At 38.4% G+C, this 12,379-nt stretch overlaps 1 protein-coding gene across 1 annotated transcript in view; it reads right to left on the bottom strand.

Annotated features, from left to right (window-relative positions):
- Positions 1-12,379, bottom strand: part of LOC104468231 (nesprin-2-like) — a 170,744-nt gene that overhangs the window by 147,074 nt on the left and 11,291 nt on the right. The window contains 14 exon segments of the mRNA XM_010082294.1: positions 124-288; positions 455-642; positions 784-880; positions 2,577-2,733; positions 3,427-3,539; positions 5,416-5,580; positions 6,473-6,610; positions 7,369-7,470; positions 8,222-8,322; positions 8,811-9,007; positions 9,961-10,142; positions 11,375-11,467; positions 11,558-11,635; positions 11,881-11,976. Of these exon segments, the coding sequence (XP_010080596.1) occupies positions 124-288; positions 455-642; positions 784-880; positions 2,577-2,733; positions 3,427-3,539; positions 5,416-5,580; positions 6,473-6,610; positions 7,369-7,470; positions 8,222-8,322; positions 8,811-9,007; positions 9,961-10,142; positions 11,375-11,467; positions 11,558-11,635; positions 11,881-11,976 (1,872 nt within the window).

Here is a 12,379-nt window from a genome sequence, read left to right as displayed (position 1 = left end):
TAAAACTGGCAATACTCAGTTGAGTGAAAGATTTATTAACCTCTGATTAGCAAGCTGATAAGTCTAGAAAATATGCTTTTGAAGGCTGTATAGCAAAAGAGTCACAGGAAACTAGTAACTTACAAAGTGTGTCCTCTTGATGAACTTAGCCCATCTCCTGTTCAGTTTCTTCAGCTCTTTGGCAATATTGGATCCAACTTGCTCTTTGCTGACCTCGATGAGATAGTTTCCAGCTTCATTTAAGGAACCATGAACTGAATTCCACTTTGCCAGGACCTCAGCAGGGATCTAGACAGAGGCATTGAAATAATTTATAGCAGAACCCTTCCAAAAGTTTATTTCCAAAATGAGGAACAGAAAAGCAACAACAACCACTGTCATGTATAATGTTTTCCTTCCAGGAGGCTTCCAAGTAACTCTGTCTGTCATTACAAGGAGAAATACAACCACATACCTCTTTTGGATGCTCATTTCGTTTCTCTTCCAGCCATGTCTTTAGTAAGTGGATGTTTTCTGTATAATTACTCCAAGAAGACAGGACTTTCTGTAGGGTGGTATTTACATTGGAAATATAGTCTCTGCACACAGAAATCTTTGACTCCACTGTCTTAAAAAGTTTGCTAATTTCTTGAGGATCTCCAGCTAGGACATCAAATAGGGAATATTACTATACATTTGGAAACAGAGGTTATTTTATGCAAAATTTAAGTGGGAATTAAAAATGGTGACATCATGGCAGTTCAAAACAGAGGCCTTCATATCAGTTTCTGTGCGTGAACTTACCTAAGTCAGGACTGCATATGTTTTTGTTTTTCAAATCTTCACAGATGTGAGTAGCAGTTTCTAGTAGCGTTTCAAGTCTCTTTTCTTCAATGAAATTCTGCCCAAAGTGAAAAGTAATTGGGATGGGTAACACTAATCCACATAAAACTAGGTAGGAAATGCAGCTTGGGATACATTTTTTTAAATATGAGCCTACAACCTGCAGGTTAAATGTAAACTGAGCAAAGCCCATCCAGCAACTCATCTGCACCCTTTAGTTTGAAATAGACCTAGTCTTTTTTCTGCTGGTGCAGAGTGTCACTTAAATGAAAATATTGATTCCTGAATGCCATTGCCTGAGCCACAGCCCTGCATGAGTCAGGAATGCTTATTTAAAGAAGTTATAGCCCTAGAGAAATATTGAGAAATGACATCCAGAACAAGTCAGGCAGAATTTAGTCACAGAAGTCAAAAAAGTGATGAAAGCAAATGGTGGGTTTCCCTGCACGCACAGAAATATCGATGTGTCTGGTTCCTGCCACTGATCCAGTAAGATCCAAAGTGGGGATGGAAAGGGTGAGAGAATAAGAAATGGGACAGAGGAGGAGACGTGTGCTTTGAACACTCACGCAGAGAATGAAGGTTGATCCTCAGCCCCTCTCTGTCTGAGCTGCATCTCAGCCTAGAGCTCCCCACTCCTACAAATGGCCTACCTAGCAGGCTACAAACCAACCTCTTCTGTGGCCATGACAAACCTAGGCCACCACGCCACCACTCAACCAGGACTGCACATCGTGCAACCAAAAGGAAAGCTAGCAAAAAGCCCTAAATTCCTTGGGAAAGCTCAATATTCTATCAGCTTGAGAATGACCATGAACCACAACTGTAGAAATAACATGATAGTAAGTATTTATGAAATCAACTGAACCAAGAAACTCAGTGCAGTTAACTCTCCCATCTCAACACAGGTTAAGGTTATTACTGCTCAGGAAAACTGATATTTTATAAAACCTCTTGTTGCCTCATTCCACAGTTCTGCTGCTGGTGAAATTCCCACTAATTTAACCAGGGATTTGCCAATTTGAAAAGCTTCTGAGAAACTCTTCAGAAACTCCACTAAGAAGGAATTCACAAGGAGTCCCATTAACTGGAGATGGGGCAAAATTTATGGCATCAGCATTTTCAACTCTCTGCCTCTATTCTTCGTCAGTATTTGGGGTAGGGTAATCCATCCCGTCCTATAGGCCTACATGTGGCATCATTTTAACAGCTTGAGCCCAGAAGCTGAGCTAAGCACAAAATGTACCAAAACAAGACAATTCACATTCACCAGGAAGCATAAGGAGGTAGGGAAGCTGGGAAAAGGAAGAGGCAACAGCAAAAGGCAGATTAGCCAGCACCATGGGTAATGGTTGCTTTTGAAGACAGCAACCACTGAACTATCCCAGAGAAGTTTGTGTGGATTTGAGCTAGGGAAGGGCTGCTACTGCTGGCTCTATAAATAGTTTAGAAAGAAAGAAATCTTCCTAACAAAGAATAAAAAGGGCAGAGAGAAAATTACAAACAGTCACAGCTCACTCTATTGCTCCAAACTGAAGAAAAAAACCTCTAATTCAGAGCAAAATAGGAAGATGTGGGGGGGAAAGCAAGCTTCTGTGGAAGTCTACCTGTCCTTTGCATAAATCTCAGATTTCGCAAGTCTACCATGCATCTATCAACTATTGTAGTATCTTCAGACAAGGACAGACACAAGCTTGAATCAAAAAGAGATGGAGAAGAATTATTGTCAGGGTGCAACACGTGTATTTACTTACATTCCAGTTTTCCAGCAGTGATTCTACAGACTCTTTTGTCCCATATTTCATGTCCCAGATATTTAGCTTTAACATCACCTCATTGGCAATAGCTGTGCAGAGTCCATAGTGGTATTCAATAAAGGTGTTGGAGTTTGTGAAACGAATATTGCTGAATCTGCAAACAGTGAAATGTTGTGGGAGTTGACTCAAAATCATTGGCTGTAGTAGGCATTACGGTATAAGGTTTTTAGCCTAAAAATTCAGAATTACATATATGATACGTAAACATTATTTTGCTATGACAGGAGTGGAATTTTAACAAAACAAGAAAATTTTAAGTAGCAACAATTGTGAACCAATATTGACTCCTCAATTTATGAAAAACTTAAATGCCCAGAAAAGGGGCATCTGCCGTCTGTATGTCAAAGCATCTCAGGTTATGAACACAGATTCACTGGTCATTTTTGAAAATACCCTCCAACAGAAAGAGATGGTTGCATGACCTGTAGATCTCAGTGATCTTAAAAGATGGAAATTAAAAATTAGAGAATCCCCACCCCCAGAGAAATTTTTACATTGAAAATACTCATGTTTCCTATGCCTACTTAGTGCTTCTTATCCACACTAGCAAAGGGCATCTGAAAAGGTCCTGCTAATGAGCTCCACTTTGTACACATAATTAGACATTCATTGGACCGATGAATGAACCTGCCTGCTGTACTTAACAGTCAATATGTGCTTAGGTGGAAAATGCTCTTTTTCTGCAAGGCACGGATAAATTATGTGTTGTATTCAGAATAGCAGAGCCCTTCAATAGCAGAGCTAGAATACAACATTGTCAAAGTAGGGGGAATTTGAAGATCACAACCTTCTTTTCATTTCCTCTAACTTTTCGGGGAAGACTAGTGGCATATTCTTCTCATCTTCATTCTTAAATGATTGAAGTGTGTCCAAGTGAGAATCAAAACAATCCATCAAGCCCTGGGGAGAAAAAGACATAGTAAGCCATTCATTTTAATTCTAGAGCATTTCATCTGGGAATCCTCAAGTCACCCGCCATTAGAGTGAGAGCTATTAAGAACTAGTCAGCACAAGACAATCTTCCAGTGTCTTTACTCATTGAAGTGCAGCGGAAGCATTTATCTCATCATCTTCTAAAGTGCGTATTTAGTGCAGTGTTACCCGATTTCTCTTATCACTGTGCATCTAGTTAAATATAAGGAACATTAATCTACACTACCCACGCCATCAGTTTTTTCTGTACTTTCACTATCATCTTTAGGACAGATAAGTGTCGTTGCAACAGTTTCAGGATATTAAGTTGTTCTTTGCTATGTGTTAGCACAGACTGACAGCAAAACCTGTTGAATAAACCTATTATGTCACACTTGCTTAGTACTTAATTTGACTGTTCAACAAATTTCCACCTAACACCATGCTGACAGCATATCGCATTAACCCTCTGATGGATGGCATCACATGATTGAGGAATATTTTATGAACATGTGTCTCAGCACTAAATTCCCTATGTAAAAATAAAACATGAAATGCATTACACACAATATAAGCATATTCGTAAGTGGCATATAAAGAAATATAATTTCTATATAATAAAACCTGCCACAAAGCATGTTAATAGTAATGGTTAAATCCTGGGGCAGCCCTTAACCCCAAAAATAGTGCACAGATTTTAAACACTTGATTTCATAACCTTAATACTATTCCAGTCAGACAGTTATAAGCACTGGTGGGTAATTTTAAGAGAAAGTAAAATTTCCATTATACGGGACCACCTTGGCAAGAAGATCCCTACATGACACATACTAAAAGAACCGACTAGAGGAAGGACGGAGAAAAAAAATTCTCAGCAGGAGGTCTTCCCAGCATGAAAAGTGGATTTGACACAAATTAAGTATCTTGAGTTTCTTCTTCTTAAGGAACGTAATGATTTCATGTACATGTTCAACAGGAGAAAAGAAACCCCTAAACCAATGACATCTCTCTTTGTATCATTCTTAGAAATGCTTTAATTACGTAGGCTGAGCAACAAAAATCATAGATCAAATGGCTAAATTATGGCAAAGCTGTTATCAGTTAAAAAGCCATCTCTCATACCAGGAACTGACTAGCAACAGTACAAAAAAGTGGTGTTATCAAGAACCTCTATTTCCCATTCTTTCAAATTTTCTTTAAGGACTTGTAAAGGACGAAAGGACAAAACCATCCAACTTCTCTCTTGTTCATAAAACAAACAAGTACAGAATCATTATGATCAACCAGGCATTAACACATCTGCTCTTTTCAAAGTTTTCAAACTCAAAAGGACATTTAAACAGTTATCAGCATAAAGATTTCAAGATCAGAATAAATAACTTGCATGGTACGGAGATATCAAAATACTTCCTATTGCTTTGAATGGAATTACAGAGTGATTCAGCAAATACTTAACTTTAAACACACAAATTTCGTGATCTCACTGGAATGTAACCCTAAGCCCAAGTGCTTTTCTGAATAGGTATGCATTAAGCACAGATTTAAAGATAAGGATGTAATTACCCTGTGTTATTACTTAACAGACAAACAAGTTGCAGGAACCACATAAAAAAGAATTCCATAATTTACTTATTCAGATAGCACTCAAATTTAGTCTCATCCCAGTGAAGTCAGAAACCTTTTTTATAGACCCATGCAGTTATTTCATTAAACTCATCATTGTTCAAAGGTATGTTCAGAAGAGCTTTTCATCTTCACAAGATAAACATATCCACACCACTTCCCAAAATGTCAAATAACAATTCTATAACAAGTGCTTTGCTAGGTCAGACTGAAGCAAAATGTTCCTTTGTGATCAGCATACCTTAAATATTACAATTATTTCTCTGAAGACAAACATTGCTTTAAATGGGTCCTGCAAATCAGGCAAATCTTCCGCCTGCAGATGTTCTACCTCCTGAAGCCAAGCCTCAATGCTATCCAGAGGGGAGGGCAACATCTGGTCCAGCTTCACTTTCCATTCGTTAATCTTAAAAAGGAAAACAATTGATTAAATTTTTCACTATTATTTTCTTCCCCATTTCTAATATACTGATGTAAGCTCCATAAGCTGATGTTCTAGACATCCCATAAAAAAAAAAAAACAAGCCAAACCTGTCACCATTCAGAAAAGGAGCTTCCAGTGAAGTCAGCTGCAAATCAGCAACATTTACCTGAGACTCAGGTTTACTCCCCAGCCTGTAATTTCTGCAACACTACAGAGAATTTGGCAGTTACTATCCTTTGCTGGTGACCATCTCAAGGCCCAGAAACAGGGAAACTTATAGTAAACTAGTTGCAAAGTAGAGGGGAAACAGGGATACTCTGGACAGCTTTCCATCATGGGGCTGACAGGGGAACATCTCTTCCATAAAGAGCAATTACCAGCAGGGCCCAATACATCCCCACTTGCGACAGCAGGAGATGACACAGCCAACCTCATTCCAAAGCACTGACCAACCAGATCTCACCATATCGCTATCTGTGCCATGGGAAAGAATATATTGGCAAACTTTTCCCAGCTGCACCATTTCCCAAGTCATAATTATGTCCCAAAAGAATGTTTTAAACATAAATAGGCCAAAAACTTTGATCAGAAGAGTGCTCAAAGATAATCAGATGCAGGCCATTTTTCACAGATGTCTCACAGCCCTGAGGCTCGGGAGGCAGAAGGGTAATACACAGCCACCTTCTGCCTCCTCTTGGGCACTGTGCACCACTTGGTTTGCCTGGACTTCAGGTTCAGGCTTGATACCTCTTCTATCAATTCAAATAAAGTATCACCTCCCAACTCTTCCCTGTGAGAGTTCCTGGGGTATACTTAAGCTTCTTCACCAAACACACTCCCGCTGGTAACAAGATGAGCTAGAAATGCCTCTGACCTGAGAGATCAGTTTATCCCACTCTTCTCTCATCCGATGCTGGCCTTCGCTCAACTCAGCTTCACTTCTTTTTGATGACAACACAGGCAGAAAGGGTTTTTTTTCTTGGTTAAATGCTTCCATAAATGACATCATTTCCTAGGGATAAAAAGGAAGAGTAATTCATAGAAGATGACTTCAGATGGAAGCTCATGGAGCCAAGTACTGCCTTTGAACACATTGGTATGACTTCCATTAACTTCAAAGGGTGTGATGCATGGAAAGGCAAAATAGCAGGAAAGAGGTATACTTGTCTCCAGGCAGTATTTGGGTCTGAAATTATAGGTGCCATTCACTATCAAAATCTGTATTTAACATAATGTCAGTGCAGTCAGGACATGGTTCTCCCCTCCCCATCTAGAGAAAGGGCAAATTCCTCCCCTCACAGTCCCCCATGGGCCATTTTATTACAAACTCTTTCTACAAAATAAATCAAAGGAAATTTTACTTCAGCATAATCTACAGCCAATATTTCAACTACTCCTCTACAACATTAGTTGGGTAAAACCTATTGTTGTTATTATCACAGAAATGGCAAAGGTAACCCTGTAAAAGGCCCATGTGCTTGAATCTTGTCCAAGTCTTCTGCATCAATTAGTTAAAAGACACTACTTTAGTCTCTCCAAAAAAACTTACTCTGCTCAGAAACCAAGCAGCAGACATGTTCCTAACAGAAGGAATTTCATCCTACCCTTCCCGCAATCATACGAGGACATTTACCAAATTCATTGTCAAATTTCAACCTCAGGTTTAAAAGCTTATTTAACACTTCAATTTAGAAGATGAAAAATATTAAAAATATCCCCAGAAACATAGCTTATTTTTGCAGAAGCAGTTAAATATGAAATGCAACTTACTTTATACTTCTGGTAATATGTTTCATTCTCTGTGTCAATCAGCAACTTTGATAACTTCTTCTCCTGTGCAGCCAACCAGCTCATGGCTTCTCTTATTCTTTCCTGGTAATTAGAGCAGAAAATGTCATTTTCCCATTTTGCAAGCCTTGTTTTTTAATTTAGATTGTGCCATAAAAAAACACACATTGAGTATATGCTAAACTCTGTTCAAAGCTATTGAGAAACAATAACTCCTGGGGACTCTAATGAGTTTTGGGTCAGGCACTATTACAGAGCAAGGCCAAAGTTTTAAACCTGGCACCTGGATATATGAAGGCATCTTAAAAGAAGAGCGTGATTGTAGTCCTACTGACAGGTGAATAACGAGTTGATACATAAACTCTTACAGGAGAATATAGAGAACAGAGAACTTGGTTTTCCAACCAGTGTGATCTGTGAGTAACAAATTCTGTCCACTTTACATGCGAGCTATTAAATTCAAAGATGGTTGCTCTGCACGTTTGCAAATCTATCTGCCTCTACCCCAGTATTTACATACAGACTTCAGAGCACACATTATGAAGACAACCAGGCTTGAAAATGTCCTCTATAATAGTTAAATGAAAAAACAAGACAACCTGCACAGCAATTCCACCTGTATCATCAAAAACCTACTACATTGAGTCTTGACTACCACAGAGGAGCATCAGAAGGTTCAAGCCAATTCAGCCTGTCTGTAGCTGAATCAGAGGATCTGCTATCTGAGTTAGATACTGAGTCAGGTTATAAACTGGGCAAAGAAAGCACAGATATTCTTAGCATCCATGATGCACACTCATTTAAAAATCCCTCAGTTGTAAACCACATGACGTACCTGCATGTCTTCTTCAGACTCAGGCAAATTCCTGGAGTATTGCAAAAACTGAGCCACGTAAGTCATGATTGATTTTTCATCTGGATTCATAATGTCAACATCTACAAGAGCCAACACACCATTTACATAATTATGCAGCCTTCTAGGCCTGATCACTTAATTACACACTATACTGCAGTTATTAAAACACATTATCATAAACATGTTTATTTTGCAGCAGCTCAGTTAACATACCATTGACAGAAATTAATATGCAATGAACATTTTTTTCCTTGGGAATATTTTAATGTAACATGACAAACTAATGAACAAGTTTCTCCCATGAATGGGAAAGTTTCATATCCTTTCTTCTGCATATTGTTCCTGCATTTGCTGCCAATTCAAAAATCCTACAATTCCTAAGTACATTTGGTGTTATAAAATAAAGAACCTGAGGTTTGAGCATTACAGTAAAGATCACTGATCAGTTTGAAACTGATCATTTCAAACTTAAGCACAGCATTACTTTCTCCTGTATTACAAGTCAACACATATGAGATTACATTAATCCCACTCCTGACAACACAGTCAAAAAAAGCAGACCATTTACCTTCAGGTTCAAGGAGCCGTGGAATATTCAGCTCCACTTCTGCTATTCTGAAAGCTTCCTTCAGGTTTTCTTTATTGCTTCTAGCTTTTGCCTTCTCCAAATCAACTAGACCTGGTCGTAAGGTTTGAATGATAGCTAAAAAAGGCAGTCCGCTTCGCCAGCTTGACTTGAAATCAGTCACATTGATAGAGTCGTGCCTATCCCAAAAATTATTAGAAACAAAATATTATAGCCTGTTTCCTCAGATGTCCTAAGTACAAATTAAGAAATAGAATATAAATTCAGCAAAATGGAGTATGAATCAAATCCGAGGAGTTAGAGAGAACCTTACCACTGAATTTCTGCAGAAGCTGGGGCATACAAAAATACAGCCAGTACTACCAATCGCTACAATTATATATTTTTCTACTATTTTTGCAAAATGACTTAATGTTTTTATTTTATGTTGCATTCCAAAGAAAAAGCTTTGCTGATCCAATATCCTTTATGAATGTCACCTTTGTGGTCAATATCTATGCATTTTATGGGATGGAAAAACAACAAGCAAAGCACTGAAGAACATGTATATATTTGTCAGTAAGGGCACCCTATTGGAATCACCTGTGCTGTGATACTCCCACTGAAATCAACATAGCTACCCCTACACCAAGCGTAAGCAAACACCTTGTCAGAACTGGGGACTGGGACCTCTTACATTTGCTAAGATCCTTCATGGGGATCATGCAGTGTTTTGTCAGAAAAACATGAGATGTGGGAATCCTAGAAATCCTACATTTTCCATTAAAAAAATGAAATTAATTATTGAAACTTTGCTAATCAGTGCCAACCATGAGGATTAAAATTAGCAAATCACGTAAACATTACACCAGACTTATCACATAGAAGCCCCTAAAAGAGAAAAGCCAAACAACCCAATTTACATTGTGGTATTTAATTAGTAGGATTAGTCTTACTTTATTATATTTAAAAGGTTCATGTCAAATCATTTAGGGCCTGATTGATGTTAAAAGTACTGGTAACATCATCTGAATTCTAAAGGATTTTCTACTAAGCTCTCACTAAGTAATGTTAAAAAAAAACAGGCAAAATATCACCAATTTAGAGGAAATACAGTGTTACATACTATTTCTAAGTTTTGGATGAAACTTACAGTGAACATTGTTCTTTTGCCCACAACAAAAGAGCCTTTGTAGCAGACATCTTCCACCGTTCCTTAATTTTAGCACTTTTTTTAGCTTTTCGGCTTGCCTTTGGAGAGGAGTCAACACCACTTGAACAATCAAGTGAAGGCTGATTGTAAGTACAAGCAAGTGTCCTGGCAAGTTCTTCAATCTATCAGAGACGATGGGAGACTTTAATCAGGTTTCAGTGAAAAATTACCAAGACACCGATGGCAGAAAACAACAAAGAATTAGAAAGGTCTCAATCACAGCTGTAGTAGTAGTTCCCTGTCCCCAAAGATCAGATCAGGGTTTTTTATCTGTTCAAGCTGAATTAATTCTTGCTGAATTCCCATCTTCAGGTGATTTTTTTTGGCAGGAAATATTCACCCAAAGACTTCCATGTTATACTGTGGGTACCCGCACTAGCAGCAAGGGACCTTCTCACTCAATACATTTTTCTAGTCCTCCAAAGAGTGAAAGCAGCCTGTGGCAGCAGTGTTTTCTGCTGCAAACAGTGGCATGTATTATAGGCATCCTCAAGAGTTTGCCTGCCCAGTCAGGGTGCAGGAAAACCTACTCAATAGACCTCAGAGATCTACATTTGGTTAGAGAAGCTTGGTTGAGGTAAAAAGATAATGTATATGTCTATGTGCAGCATGAGAACTTTCAGCATCAAAGTACCTTTACCAAGAAAAACGTGGGCTACATCTAATACTGTTAAATAACTTTGCTTCTTAGTGCTCTCCTGAGTCCCAGTCACACACTTACCCCCAGTACACCTATGTTAATTTACTGCTGGGCTCTTGCTAGAAGACTACAGTCCTACAACATAATTAAAGCAAGGCCCTGTGGTTTCAAACACCCTTCCTCCCCATAACCTCATGCCATGCAAGAGACACGCTCAGTATCTTGTATAAGAAATATTGCTATGACAGTCTTCATGTTATTTCAGGCACCTGCTACTGAAAAAAATAACAGCAAGAATTACATCTTGTGAGCACAGCCAACACTGAAGAGGGGGGCTGTCCCTGAGGGAGATGGATGTAAACCACTTTGCACTATTTGCTCAATTTGGAGATGAATCATTATAGGTCTTAGACAGACAGGCAAAGTTTACCCTATTTTTTAACTGGTTTAAAAAAATCTCAGTAACTTTCCTTCCTACCGTTTGCAGCTAGACACTGTTCATCAGGCTGTAATGCCATCATTGCAATGGTGAAGCAGACCTGAGACACAGGCAAGATGCACTGGTGCGTCTCCTCCCTGAGCTGTCACCTCAAGATGTCAGAAAATAATCTTCTGCTTTGAATTAATTCATCTCATTTGGTAACCACATAAGTCAATACATTTCTGTGCTTTTCCCCCTCTACTAAAACTCACTTACATGGCTGAAATACTTACATGAAAATGAAATATAATTGTCCAAATTAGGCCAAGCACAATGGAAGGTTTTCCTTCAATAATGTCAGCAACATGAATATTTATGAGCTTGAGCTAGGGGGAAAAAAAAGGATCATTGTTAACGAAGAAAATGTTCCACCAGCTAAACCGGCTTTAGTTGTGAATTTTGAAGTTAATACTCACTGATCTGCTCTTTAAAAATGTCAAAGCATTTTCTATGTTGCTTCTGCACTGGAAGGTATTAAATCCTTTTTCCCGTGGCTGTGAAGCAAAAAGAAAGGGCTACATCCTCAGCTGTAAAAATTAATTTTATTTTATATTTTGATACGGGAATTACTTTGGATCAACTTGTTTCAGTGTCAGTGTCAGTGGTGTAAGAATAAGGTACTTGCAAATAGCTCTATGACACCAGAGCGATCACTCATATGCTTATGATTAAGCATATCCAGAAAACTTTGCTGGATTTGATGAAGGATTGAGGTAATATTTTTATCACTCTGTCTTACCAGATGTTGACCTGAAAGCACTTCCAACAGATCCAAAAGCAAATGTCCTTGTTGTATGTCTGTATACAGGTCTGAGATAACAGAAGGAGGTGTATGCTGCAAAATAAATTTCAAAGCTTGTCACACCATCTTTTGTCATTTTGAATTCAAACACACTACAGAATATCACAGATTATTACAGAATTTGTTTAAAAAATGTTTAGTATCCTCTATTTTTTTAATGAGCTGAAATAAAGATCCTGCACCTATTCAGCCACATCCTGCTTCTTCTAACCCATTATGCTTGTCTCTTATTCTGCCTTGCCCTGCCTCTCAGTTTTATAAGGTTAATTTCAGCCCTCTTTTTCATGTATTTACATTTTTCAATGAGGTATGTGGCAAAAAACCCAAAAACTTTGAAAAAGGGAAAGTTAAGAGAAGCTTTAGTTAATTCTGATTTTGACTTCTTAATCAATGTACCCCAAGTACAAATGTGACTAGAGCTGAGTAGCTAAACCTT

This window comes from Pterocles gutturalis, unplaced genomic scaffold, assembly GCF_000699245.1.
Source record: "Pterocles gutturalis isolate BGI_N339 unplaced genomic scaffold, ASM69924v1 scaffold21956, whole genome shotgun sequence".
In the NCBI taxonomy this organism is placed as follows: Eukaryota; Metazoa; Chordata; class Aves; order Pterocliformes; family Pteroclidae; genus Pterocles; species Pterocles gutturalis.
Note: the sequence above shows the minus strand (reverse complement) of the source record. Positions and strands in the feature narration are given on the sequence as shown.